This window comes from Aethalodelphis obliquidens, unplaced genomic scaffold (assembly GCF_003676395.1).
Source record: "Aethalodelphis obliquidens isolate GAN/ISIS:26980383/991018 unplaced genomic scaffold, ASM367639v1 scaffold2, whole genome shotgun sequence".
Classification (NCBI taxonomy): domain Eukaryota; kingdom Metazoa; phylum Chordata; class Mammalia; order Artiodactyla; family Delphinidae; genus Aethalodelphis; species Aethalodelphis obliquidens.
The window spans coordinates 6,453,854-6,467,958 of NW_020837946.1; the positions used below are offsets into that span (position 1 = coordinate 6,453,854).

A 14,105-nucleotide genomic window follows, 5' to 3' on the forward strand; every position below is an offset into this window, starting at 1 on the left:
AGGCTTCCCTGGTGAGAGAAGTTCGCACCCGGCAACGAACAGTAGCCCCCGCTCGCCGCAACTAGCGAAAGCCTGCGCGCAGCCACCAAGACCCAATGCAGCCAAAAATAAATAAATAAATTTAAAAAAACTAGTGTTTGGACCACGGTGGAATTTCTACACTAGATACCAGAGAATCACCAAAGCCTCTTTGGTAGAGAAATGCAAGCTCAGGGTGTGCCTCAGATGGATCTGGTAGTGACATGCGTGATGGGATGGAGAAGGCGGCAGTCCACCTAAAATGTTGTAATTCTAACGTGGGTGAGACTTAATGAGGGTCTGACAGGCAGAGAGGGAGCCATGGAAACAGAAGAAGCATTGTCCAGGCGATACTTTGAGTTACAAATGATTGGATTCATGGAGAAAAGATGAAGTTTCAAAGACAGCTCCGAGACTTTGATGCTGCATGAGGGGAAGGATGGTGGTGTTAACAGACCTTTCATTCATTTAACACATATTTATTAAGATCCTGTAATGAGCCAGGCACTGTTGAGATGGTCGGGATACAGCTGGGTACAAGGGTGAGCCTGCGTCCCCAGAAGCTAACCTTCCAGTGCCAATTCTTGGCCAGGGAATGGAACTTTGAGGAATATCCACTGTTAGGAAGAGGGGAATGAAGCACAGCGGGCGAAGAAGAAGCAGTCAAAAGGCAGAAAGAGAAGCAAAAGGATAGAGTGCCTTGGCGCCAGGGACGAGAATCATGAAGAGGAGGCTGCCAAGGGGGCAAGGTGGCCGACGGAAGACTGATAAGAACTGAGAAGATGCGATTCCCGCTGTGGTTTCCTGGTCTAGACCTTCAACCTTCCAGCTGGTCCCCCGCCTCCAGTTCTTTCCCTACCGACACTTCCTGAACATTTGCAGCCACAGGAATGTCGCTATGTTCCAAATACAAATCCCTTAGGCTGGCATTCACTTTGACTCCTGCCTTGTGGCTTCGTCTATCACTATTGCTGGTCTCAATCTGTCAGATCTTTAGCTGAAGTCAAAATGATTATCTTCCCGTCGCCCTCATTCGACAGGAGAGACGGCCAGAAGAGCCTATATAGGCTATTGAAAGTGTCCACCAAAGGTGCTCAAGAGGGCAAGAGAGGAGATTTTGAAGTATTTTTGGCGTACTCTTGTGTATGAGAGTTGGCGCAGACAAAGTAAACACCGAGGATGTTATAAAGGATCAGAGTTACTTGGAACATTTTTCACTCGAGATACACCTGTAAAATGTCTCTGTAAGTGCACGGCACTCTTGAAGCCCTACACAAATGTTTCCAAGGTTTAAGTAACTTGGCATTAGCCGGGCCAAATGACAAGCGATCTTTGTACTCTCTACTGCAACTAACATGAGTTGCGAACAGAAATAAAAATAAACTTTAAGGGCTTCCGTGGTGGCGCAGTGGTTGAGAATACGAGACACGGGTTCGCGCCCTGGTCTGGGAGGATCCCACATGCCGCGAAGCGACTGGGCCCGTGAGCCACACTTACTGAGCCTGCGCGTCTGGAGCCTGTGCTCCGCAACGAGAGAGACGGTGATAGTGAGAGGCCCGCGCATCGCGATGAAGAGTGGCCCCCGCTTGCCACAACTAGAGAAGGCCCTCGCACAGAAAGGAAGACCCAACACAGCCATAAATAAATAAATCAATCAAAACTGTCAACAAGTGAAAATAAATAAACACTATAAAAAAATAAACTTTAAAAAGTGAACGAATGAGTGGTCGGCTCACCGAGCGGACTCGCGAACCCGCCAGCAGACAAGGAAGCGAGCACTGTCCAACCAACACGACTCCCGCATTCTCAGGCCAAAAGAACTACATTGCCCATAAAGCCCTGCGCCGCGGGCCGGCGCTACCCCGCTGGGCATCCTGGGAGACGTAGTCCGTGCGTTCCATAAATCGCTCACGCGCGGTGCCGCGGGATGGCTGCTGACGTCAATATGGCTGCTGACGTCAATATGGCGGTCCCCGGTAGCGGCGCGTTCTTTCGCTTCGAGTTTTGGCCGGGGCGGGGGTCTGGGCTTTAGGCAGTAAGTGGGGCCTGCGACCGGGGATCTCGGGAGGGATGAGAGGGGCCGAGGCGAGAGGCTGCCCGGGCCGGCCCCGGGTTGCGGCGTCCTCCTGGTGTGGGGCTGCGGTCCCCCGCCTCGGGGACCTCTGCCTCCTCGCGCCCCTGGGCCCGGTGGCTTGGAGGGCTTGAGGGCCTAGTCTGAACGTGGAGCGGAGGAGACCGGAATCTAGACCACGCGTGCGAGGCCACACTTTCAAGTTCCATTTTTTGTGCTTTTCTTCTGAGGAACGGGTTGAAAAGGCAAATAATTGCATTTCAGCGTTTCCTATCCCTTAGGAACTGTGCTAGGCGCTTGGCCTTTCTCGTCTCCAGGTGACCCTCCTCCACACTCGATATGAGACCTTGAGCGGATTCTTTAGACCCCAGGAGCTAATGTTGGGATCACCGGATGGATACATGTTGTAAAGCCCTCGAGGCTCCATTATTTAAATGGCAGTGTTTTTTCCCCAGTGAATCTCCACCCGGCTGTCCGGCTTCGGGGCCGTGTACTAAACTACTATAAAGATTAATTTGTTCCGTTTAACTTATTTAAGTGTCATGATCTGGTGCAAGGAGTTTGAGAAGCAGAGATTTTAGGAAGTGATTCATGGTCCCTAGGCCATTGTCAACGCTCAGAATCTAGCTTTGGCTCTACCCCCTCAGCAGATTAGGTGTATTGATGGGTTTTCTTTCTTTTTTCACTAGTGATATCAATATGCCTTTTTAAAAACAGCTGTCATTTATTGTGGGCTAAACCCTGTACCCTAAATGCCTTTCATTATGTTATTTGATTGTTTAAATGACCCTGCGTGACAGTTGGTATCGCATTTTACTTATAAGAACGTGGGTTAAGTAAGCTGCCCACGGTCGCACAGGTAGTGTGGAGCAGGGATGAAAAAATTCAGGTCTTGCTGCCTCCAAAGCCCGAACTACTGTCTGTACTTTCTAAAGAGTGACTTAAAATGGAGACTCCCAAGTATAAAAGGGAGATGTGGGGAAGTTTTGTTTTAAAAATAAAAACGTTTATATAACATGTTATATATTTTTAAGGGTAGTGTTTAGTTTCACAATGTTTGGTGACCTGTTTGAAGAGGATTATTCCAGTGTGTCAAATGATCATTATGGAAAAGGGAAGAAATTAAAGACCAAAGCTTTGGAGCCACCTGCGCCTAGAGAATTCACCAATTTAAGTGGAATCAGAAATCAGGGTGGAACCTGTTACCTCAATTCCCTCCTTCAGACTCTTCATTTCACACCTGAATTCAGAGGTATGCTATGTTACATGCACTTGGCTGGTAATACGTATCCTCGTATCCACCTGTAATTAGTTATGCAGAATCACAAGTGTATTCGACAGTGTGTGTTAATTGTTGCTAATGAGGGACACAAATTGGTAATTCTGCAGAGGAATGTGAAGCTTAAATTATGAATATTTTCTGTGTGATAACAGTGATGTTCAGTAACAAGATAAAAAAAATAAGGCAATGTATTTCTTTTCTAATTCCTATCATTTAAAGTACAACATAGACAATTTTGTCATGAGTGCCAGCCTTCATTATTGTACACCATTTGTATTTTTGAGTTTCTCAAAGTAATAAACACGTAAACCAGAGTTACTCAGTACAGTTATATGCTTCCTTTTGGAGTGGGGAGGGGTTGTCACATTATTCATACAGTCCACAATCGTTTATCTGAAGTTCTGAAATCTGGAAAACTCTGACAGCCTGACCTAATAATCTGAACTTGTTTGGCCTGAGAGCCTGACCTGCTGTGAGACTGTTTATAGTCTTAATTATCTTATTTGGGTGAGCAGTCATACATTTGTCACAGGAATATTAAGTCCTTGACTAATAGATACTGTTTGTCCCAGACTCTGCTGGGGATGTAATGTTAACATATTGGACCCTTTCTTCATATTACCTTTCTAAAATCTGGAAATTCTGAATTCCAGAGATCCAAGGTGTTAGATAAGGGACTGTGTATAAGGAACAGAAACCCACTCAAAGTAGCTCAATTAAAAGGGAGGTTTACTGTAAGAATATAGGGGAATCTCCTAGAAACCACCTACAGGAAGCCACCCTGACCTCCTTGGACCCTTGATTTCTTGCCCCTATTTTTCTCTACATGTTTGTCCCGTTCCTCCTCTGCAAACTAGCTTCCTCCACAAGGGTCTTAGTCTCTGTGTTCCCTTGATTTCAGTGTGAAGATTCCTCTGCCTTCACATGGCCCTGATTGGGGGCCCCCAGCTACGAAGCTCCATGACTGTAGCTCAGCTCCCCACTATGCCTCCATATTCTGAGGACAGACAACCTGGCTCATCCTGTATCCAGTATCTCATCCCCCTTCCCACCACTACCAAATTTAGCAAAGTTTTGTGACATTTTCTGTTGCTTCTAAGCTTACAGAGACTTCCTGCCTCCAGAGATTTAGTGTATAATTACCGTTATCCCCTTCCCAGGGCCATTCTAATGGGTCGAAGTGCATGTGGATTTGAGTGTTGCCTCTTGTCTGTGACTCCATCCGCTCCATAAAAATATCCCCCCAGTGCCTTCAGTAGTTCCACCGTTAGAAATTTGGAGCATGAATAAGCGGGTTCCTAGGGAGGTTAAGTTTTTCCCAAGTTTTAGTATAATTGAAGTTCAAGGGCAACTTAAAGTAGAAAAGTAGCCTTAAGAAGAGGGTGAGGAAGGCGACTGTTGGGGACGGCAGGCAGGTCACGGAGAGCGCCGCTAAGAAGAAAGGGCTCAGAGCCCCGGGCCCCCTTCTCTCTAGCAAAGTGGGTGGCCGGCCAAGCCCATGGGCTGACACCTTAGTGTGACTCGCACACTCCTAGTAAGGTGTAGCGCAGATCCTGAAGCTTATTGAAGAAGGCGTACACTTTGGAAAGGGTAAGGACTGGCGGAGAACTGAGGGGAAATTTTGGGAACTTTTTGGAATCATATTTTAAGGAATAGGACTAGATTCGGTTCCACTGTACTCCCAGATCAGTGTAGCTGGGAGGAGTGGGAGACGATTGTGGAAGTCTTTGTATGGTTTCTATGCTTTAGCCTTTATGTTTGTAACCTTCATGTAGTGTTTTTCCCAGTTCCTGCCGGGAGCTCAGGAGGAATATTACATAACAGTAATCACTAAGGCAGCAGTGGTTTTCAGTGCAAGGCAACACCCGTCCCATCCCTCCTCTCCCCGGAGTATATCAGAGTCTCCTAGTAGGTGTTCCTATCTGTTTGAATACAGACTTCCCAAAAGATTCAGATACGCCCCACTGGGTGGCGTACCCAGACATTGAATTATAAACAAATTCTGGAGACCGGCACTGGGTTGCCAACGTCTTTTTCCAGGTAAGGTCACCACCATCTGTTATTACCCTCAATGCAGAAAAGATATTTTCATACCAAAATGGTAAGGGCGTTATCTCAGAGTTAAAGGTGCTCCTTCTTGTGAAAGAATGGTTGGAAGTCTCACGTGTGGCTTGTGAACAAACACACGTGACACTATTCTATATTGTGTATTTCCTAGTGTTCCTCATGTGGCTTTTGGGACCCACTGCCGTAGGCAATAGGAAACCACCAAAGATTTCTGATGTTATGGTTTTTATATGTATAATTTTCCTTTTACAGCTCTCCCTTGTTGAAACCTTAGCTTCCCACTTTCTAATAGGGTCAGTGGTTAAAAATAACATTACCAGAAAGCAAGATGGGTAGGCTAAGGGTGTAAATATTGTCAAGTGATATTTCTGAATCTTTAACTGATTTCTACTTACTGGTGGCCTTGGCTTTCTAAAACAATTTTCAAAAATGAGATAATGTCATTTACATCTGTGATTCTACTTTTTTGTTTAGAAGCTTTATTTTCTCTTGGCCCGGAAGAGCTTGGTTCGTTAGAGGATAAGGATAAACCTGACGCAAAGGTATTAAAATCTTTGATTCACAGGGGTTTTTTGGAGTACTGAGGAAATGTTTTAAGGAAAGAATTAAGTTGCTTATTCGTAGGAATCAATAATTTTATTAATTACCAAATATGATCTTTATTTTCAGAAAGTGTCTTGGCCTGTACCTTACTGTTAAGGGAACTGCCCTTCCAACAGAGAATTACTTATGCAGATGCAATGCTGCTGCTGCTTTTTAGACATACCTCTCTCTGCATTAAGGAGATACTCACGAGTTGTCCGCACTATCGCGCCAGAAAGTCCGCTTAATGCACTTACTTGTAGCAACAACAAAAAATAAGGGGCCAGTCTTCTTTCAGTTTGGTATTCTGGAAGTAAACTGAGTGAGGGATTGGTTTACTGTAAGTGCGTATCTAATCACGTTTCTCCCTTGCTTAAACATCATTCAGAACTTTATCACCCTCAGACTAAAATCTGTACTTTTTTTTTTTTTTGGCCATGCCGTGCGGCGTGCAGGATCTCAGTTCCCCGACTAGGGATCAAACTCACGCCCCCCAGCAGTGGAAGCGCTGAGTCTTAACCACAGGACCTCCAGGAAAGTCCCATAAAATCTGTACTTCTTTTTTTTAATACATTTTTTAATACATTTATTTATTTACTTTTGGCTACGTTGGGTCTTTGTTGCTGCACGCGGGCTTTCTCTAGTTGCGACGAGCGGGGGCTACTCCTTGTTGCGGTGCGCAGGCTTCTCATTGTGGCTTCTCTTGTTGTAGAGCACAGGCTCTAGGTGTGCGGGCTTCAGTAGTTGTGGCTCGTGGGCTCAGTAGTTGTGGCTCGCAGGCTCTAGAGCACAGGCTCAGTAGTTGTGGCGCACGGGCTTAGCTGCTCCACAGCATGTGGGATCTTCCCGGACCAGGGATCGAACCCGTGTCCCCTGCACTGGCAGGCAGATTCTCAACCACTGTGCCACCAGGGAAACCCTGTACTTTTTTTTTTTTAATAAATTTATTTATTCATTTATTTATTTTTGGCTGCCTTGGGTCTTTGTTGCTGAGCACAGGCTTCTCATTGTGGTGGCTTCTCTTGTTGCAGAGCACAGACTCTAGGCACGTGGGCTTCAGTAGTTGTGGCACATGGGCTCAGTAGGTGTGGCTCGTGGGCTCTAGAGCGCTGGCTCAGCAGTTGTGGTGCATGGCTTAGTTGCTCTGCGGCATGAGAGATCCTCCCGGACCAGGGCTTGAACCCGTGTCCCCTGCATTGGCAGGCAGATTCTTTTTTTTTTTTAATAAATTTATTTATTTATTTATTTATTTATGTATGTCTGAGTTGGGTCTTTGTTGCTGCGTGCAGGGTTTATCTCTAGTTGCTGCGAGTGGGGGCTACTCTTCGTTGCAGTGCGAAGGCTTTTCATTGCGGTGGCTGCTCTTGTTGCGGAGCATGGGCTCTAGGCGTGTAGGTGTGCCAGCTTCAGTAGTTGCAGCACACAGGTTCAGTAGTTGTGGCTCATGGTCTCTAGAGTGCAGGCTCAGTAGTTGTGGTGCACGGGCTTAGCTGCTATGCGGCATGTGGGATCTTCCCAGACCAGGGCTTGAACCCGTGTCCCCTGAATTGGCAGGCAGATTCTTAACCACTGCGCCACCAGGGAAGTCCAGCCCTGTACTTCTTAATAAGAGTCTTTCATGATCCAGCCCAGCGCTTCTCAAACTCCCTGTGTGGCAAAGAGCCCGTTTTTTTAATGCACAGTCTGTTGCAGATCAGACTTTCATTGGATATAATAAAAATGCTGTGGCAATGCAAAATTGCCATAAAGTTTTCTAAAGGCTTGTTCTTACTTTAGATATTTAAGTCCAGTCTTCAGATCAGGCTCCAGGCAGCCTTCTCAGGGCCCTGGCCCACAGCACACAGGCAGGAATGGGCGTGGCGCCAGCAGGAAGAAAGCAATGGAGGGTGCAGCCAGCCCTGTGAGATACTTGTGACTGGAAAATTCCTCCTCATAGGGAGTATGTCTGTAACTGAGGTATTTTGGAGAAAGGATGAACTATTAGAGACTTGAATTACTGTCATTCTCTAATTAATTGGGTGGTTTATTAGGGCCTGTTTGGGTTTTAATACTGATCTGTTATGTCAATATAGCTAAGAATTGTATTGAATTAAAATTTTCAAAGAAAAATGAATCTTCATTCACCCTTCACAATATTTATAAATTTTCTCCTGAGTGAATTAAATGAACTAGGAGGTAGGAGAAAATTAGTATGCAGTTCTTTTAAAAAGGCCCAGCCAACATTTAAAAGATATTTAGAAATGCATTTTTTTCTCATTCAGGTCCGAATCATACCTTTGCAGTTACAGCGGTTGTTTGCACAGCTTCTGCTCTTAGACCAGGAAGCTGCGTCCACCACAGACCTCACTGACAGCTTTGGGTGGACCAGTGATGAGGTACGAAGGTCAGCTTCTCCAGGGAAAAGTTACCAGCAGTAAAGACTGAACACTGGCTTCATAATGTTATCTAACTTCTCCTTTAATTTTGTCTTACGGTCTCAAGATATTGTTTAAATATTTACTTCTAATATTAGATAATTACAAACCAGTAAAACATTTTTAGACACTTGGCTGTATCCAGGATTTTATGAATGAGTGTGATTTGGGGTTGGGGGAAGAGGGTTGAAGATACAGGGAGAAGAAGTATAAGAGCTGGTTTTTATAATTTCTACCATTTGTGTAGTCTAGTTGAGATATACCACCTGTTACATTAATGGAAATTGCCATTTTTATAGCAAACTGCTTATCAACTAAAAAAGCTGACTGGCAGTAGTTGTCTGCCTTTTTGGCGTGCTTGTGTGCTTGAATCTGGGTGTTCCAATTTGAACATTTGCTTCAAGCAAAACAGTGAAACCATTCTCGGCAGGTCTTTTCATTTTCACTGTCCTGCCTGTCTCCTGACTGTCTTCATTTGCTTCCTGTATCCTACTGTGTGTGGACTTCCTCTTTTTTTGTTTCAGTTCCTAAAAAGTATTTCACTATATACAAACACTAAACATTTGTCAGCACTAAGATGTGTGTTGTCGATATTGATGAGCTCTTAGCTGTATAAAATCAAAACTAGGTCTGCGGTTTTTTATGGAATAGATGTATTCTTTTATGGAATAGATGCAGAGATGAAGGTATGGGAGACTGTCACAGAATTTAAAGAGACAGTGATCAGAATAAGGGTATGTTGCCTTCAAAAATAAACTATAAACTCTTGTCTTTTAACCAGAAACACTCATTAACTAGATGATGCCATGTGGTTAGAGAGGTGGGGCTTGGGCTTGGCAGTACAATGGGGTGTAATACATTCCCTAAAGAGTGTGTGTTGAGTTTCTGGTGTAGGGCAGGTGCTTAGGGCTAATTCCCTTTTTCTTTCCTTGTTTTAAAAAAACCTGCTTTACTGAGATATAATTCTTATGCCCTAAGCTTCCCTCTTTTAAAGGGTACAATTCAGTGGGTTTTTTTAGTATATTCACAGAGTTGTACAAGCATCACTACAGTCAATTTTAGAACATTTTCACCACCCCAAAAAGAAGCCCCATACCTATTACCAGTCACCCACGCCCTGTGTGCCCTTTCCCGAGTCCCTGGCCACCACTAATCTCTCTCTCTGTGGATTTGCCTATTCTGGACACTGCACAAAAATGGTATTGTGTAATATGTGGACTTTTGTAACTAGCTTCTTTCACTTAAAGTAATGTTTTCAAAGTTCATTCATGTCGTAGTATGTATCAGCACTTCATTCCTTTTTATTGCCAGATAGTCTTCTGTTGGATGGGTATGCCACGGTGGTTTGTGTTTCTTTTTAACCTAGTCATCAGTTGATGGATTTCCCTTTGTTTTTGATAATGAGCTTCCTCTCAATTGCTGGCTTCATACTTCTTAGAAAACTGAAAACTTTATTGATTGATTGATTGATTTCTAAATAAAATCATGTAGTAAACCCTCTAGGACTGGACCTGCAGTGGTAGAGAGGGTCTCTGAGGCACCTTTGCCGAATTTAGGATTGTTCAGAAACAGATCTTGAAACTTCCACAAGTTTTCTGTCCCATCAGAACCAGTGGTATTGGAGAAATTTATATCATCTAGTGTCTTGTGTATTAAAAACTAAGAAAAAGATCCCGAGTCCCACATGTTACTCCAGCTTCCATCTACTTTATCAGCTTCTCTTCACAAGACACTTATCTTCAAAGTCATCGTCCCTCACTGCCTCTACTTCTGTGCCTTCCATTTGCTCTCTGCCCGCTTCCTACCTGCTTGTCCAAGTCCCTTCTGGCACCCTCATGCCAGGTCCAGGAGACACTGCTCGTCTCTCCACAGCCCTCAGTAGTAGCGCCCACCACCCCTCCGCTGTTCCCGTGACCTCGCTCTCCTGGTTCTCCCCTTCCCGGCTCTTCCTCGGGTTCCTGTGCTGGTTCTTTCTTGTTTTCTCCACTTCTAAGTGTTGGTGTGCCCCTTGGCTTTGGGTTTATAAATGGTTCTTTGGGAGTAGTTCAGCCTATTCACATACAGTTGCATGATTCATAGATTGAAGCAGGTTCCGTCAGAATTTTTCTCAGTAGCACTGTGTTAGTCTTCCTTTAGTTGGTCTATATATCAAAGCAGTAAATTCTAGTTCTTTTTAAATGCTGATAATTCAGAGTGTTTATCAGTCCCTCTGAGCTGAGATTCTGCTGTGCACACACTGCCGGCTCTTAGAGACTGCTCTGTGCCTGTGTGTTCCTTCTTCCCCGCTCCCCTCTGTGGCACGGCCATGCGTATGGTGTCGCACAAAATAAATGCACTTTCCTGTTTTCAAGTGAATTGAGTTATATGTACACACTGAACACCGTCTGTTTATATTTTCATTTTGTAGTAAAAGTAAAAATAGGTGGTGATCTCTTACCCTGCTCTCAGCTTGTTTAGCATAGTCATCCTTACCTTTGATAGAGGCTTACCTTTGGATTTCTAGATAAGTCTTGTGTTTTTAAACTAATATCACTTTACAAATCTGTTTTTAAAAATCTGAAGCACAAAATTACATTTAAAAGTTACCTGTTTTATAGGAAATGAGGCAACATGATGTACAGGAACTGAATCGAATTCTCTTTAGTGCTTTGGAAACTTCTTTAGTTGGGACCTCCGGCCATGACCTCATCAATCGTCTATATCACGGAACCATTGTTAACCAGATTGTTTGTAAAGAATGTAAGAATGTCAGTGAAAAGCAGGTGAATATGCAAGAGTATTTTAGTAATAAGTTAAATCATAAATTATAATTCATGCAATTAAATCTGTGATCTATAGCACATGAGGATTAATGTGTTTATTACTAGAAATAACTTTATCAGTTTTTTTCTTGTACTCTAGCTACACCCAGATTATAAGTTTATAATCCAGATTTTTCCATGTAAACTGAAAGAAGTAGATATCTTAAGATGTAGCTTTAATCTTTTATTTAGTACTCTAATATTTAGAAAGTAGATTTGGGGGGTGTTTACAAGTAGGGACCAGTGACCTTATGAGAAAAGCCAATATCATCATGGTTGGTGGTTGGAATATTATAAAGAAAGTTACTTAGAGAAGTAATAAAAGTGGAGAATACTGAGGAATGTTTAAATTGACAAATCTGTAATTAAATATTGGATTTAGTTTATTGATACTCCTCAGAAAGTTCATTTGTATGTGTGTGCTTAGGTTTAAATATTATTTATATAAAGCTATTATAATCCTGTTTAAACTAGTGTAACCTTCCATTCTTTGTCATAACAGAGATTGCCTATTTCATCTAATTGGAAATTTGCTCATATAAATATAATAATCACTACTTGCACTACAAATCTTATATAGCAAATGATTTCATCACCGAACAGTTGTCCTTTAATAAAAATATTATTTTATGGCAAGAGTTATAGAAAGTTTCTGTATTTGACTATATGAGTAAAATAATTAAATGCCATTTTCTAAATGTTGCATTAATTGCTGTTTTAGAATATATATGTATATATATATTTCTATTTTTTATGAAAGTGTTGGGCATAAAAAAGACTTTTTGGCCCTTATTGCCTGTGCTAATAGAAGGTTTGGCCAGCCTGGTTTGGAAATATTAAGATGTTGTATGTATGTCTTTGGATTACTGTATGATTGACCAGTATAATGTAATGATTCACAAAGTCATTTCAAAACATAACATATATGAAGGCATGTTATAAACTACAGACATTAACTTTTCACATATTTATATTATAAATCATATATGAATGTTATTGCTTTAGGTTTCCACCTTGAACTAATTAATTAGTGCTATTATTTTATAATCCCCATAATCCCTTAAGGTAATGCTGTTGCTCAGACATGCACACAAAATTATAAATGTGCTTTATTTAAACTTGTCAAACTGTAACTGTTTATTACTAGAAATATAATTCAAATGTACTTCTAGTAGAATTGGTAGACTCGCATTTTGCAAAATGCACTCTTAATTTTCGTAAAAATACCTTTGTATCCTGGCTCAAAATAATTTTTTTCTTGAACCAGCCCTAGCAGAAGGGGAGGAAGAAGAGTTTACATTAGAGAGTCCAACCCTGGCCTTGCCATGCCAGCCTAGAGACTAAGACAGCACTAATAACCCTGTACATATACTCTTCTCAATTCGTGTTTTAAATGGTTTGTCTTATTTCCTGATAAAATAGGTTTCGTTGTATCTATAGTGAACTCGTAAACTGGTTCCTGATATATTTTAAGCTAAGTTATAGTTTGGTTTAGAAAGAATAATTTATTGTTATGAATTTCACAGTATCTAATCAGGAGATCTATACCTTCATATATAGAAAAAATATATGTGTTTTAGAAAAAAAAAATCTGATTCTTCCCAGTGTATGTATGAATTGGTGATGTGTTTGTGAGCCTCTGTGGAATTGTTTTTTCAATGTTATATTCATGTGTATTTCAGGAAGACTTCTTAGATCTCACAGTAGCGGTCAGAAATGTATCAGGTTTGGAAGATGCACTCTGGAACATGTATGTGGAAGAGGAAGTTTTTGACTACGACAACTTGTACCACTGTGGGACTTGTGACAGGCTGGTGAAAGCAGCAAAGGTAAAGATAGATCCCTGCCTTTTCTAAGGGTGCCTGCGCAGTGTTTGGTAGCAGGAGGGTCCGTCGAGGGAAGTCAACTTGTAGGAAGTGTCTTGAAGATATACATGAAGCTCTTAATTAGTACTAAGGATTGAAAAGACATTTATATTATATGTGTGTGTCTGTGTGTGTGTGTGTGTATGTATTTTAATTTTTTACAGTAAAGAATTTTTTTTAAGCTTTCAACCCAGCAGTTCTCTCAGCTTCTTTTTCTCACAGGAAAAAATTATCTGTACCTCAGTGTTTCTTAAATAAACCTTTTTTTTTTGCAAGTTACCATTATGAAGAAGGCAATATATTTTTATTTCTGCCAGCCAGGAAGCTTGTTGAGCTTTCCTTTTCTTGATCTACCACTGCACAAATGGCTTTCTTTATTTTCACATTTGCAGTTATTTTACTGTATTGATGTGTGTATATTTCCTCCCTGACTAGCAAACCCAATATGGCCTTTCCTCCTCCCCCAGCTGGAAGTACGTATCTTGTTAATTACAGGGCTTGACAGAGCGTGCCAGGGTTTCTCTTTGTACAACAGAGCAAAATACAGGAAAAAAGCAGGACAAAATTTAAGCAAGTGATTTCTTTTGCAACATGGCATCAACTCAGCTGCTATTATTATCTGCAGTAGGAACTCTTTCACTGCTGGCAGATGATACGACAGGCTGTTCATTAGCGTGATAACCTTGAACTCAATTGAACCAGTGGTTATTGAGCCCTGACTTAAAGAAATACCACTAAAGATGTATCTTTGCAGTTACTCTGTTAAGACAGAGCGTTAGCTCTATTCCTAGAGCTGACAGTATTGAGTTTCCAACAGAGAGAGTGAGGGTTGATTCAGATAGCACACAACATTGATTTGGATCCTGGAGATTATAGGTGAAAATGCAATTGAAAACAGTAAACCCCATGCCTGTAGCTTTCACAATAGGATTCGAAACCAGGGTGAATTTTATATTGTTTAATGTTTATTTCCATCTAGCCTTTGCCCCTTTATGAAAACGAAAG

The 14,105-nt window shown here is 42.1% G+C and overlaps 1 protein-coding gene across 18 annotated transcripts in view; it reads left to right on the top strand.

The window, feature by feature from the left end:
• The first annotated feature begins 1,958 nt into the window (after window positions 1-1,958).
• Window positions 1,959-14,105, top strand: part of USP40 (ubiquitin specific peptidase 40) — a 91,836-nt gene continuing 79,689 nt past the window's right edge. For 10 of the 18 annotated variants that reach the window (XR_003435126.1, XR_003435125.1, XM_027117824.1 and 7 more), the window contains exons 1-6: window positions 1,961-2,053; window positions 3,124-3,341; window positions 5,913-5,980; window positions 8,282-8,395; window positions 11,032-11,196; window positions 12,918-13,064. Coding sequence is in view for 16 of the 18 variants with exons in the window: in XM_027117824.1 (XP_026973625.1) it covers window positions 3,143-3,341; window positions 5,913-5,980; window positions 8,282-8,395; window positions 11,032-11,196; window positions 12,918-13,064 (693 nt within the window). In the remaining 2 variants the exon portion in view is untranslated. The other 8 variants (XM_027117940.1, XM_027117806.1, XM_027117923.1 and 5 more) reach the window with 8 other exon arrangements.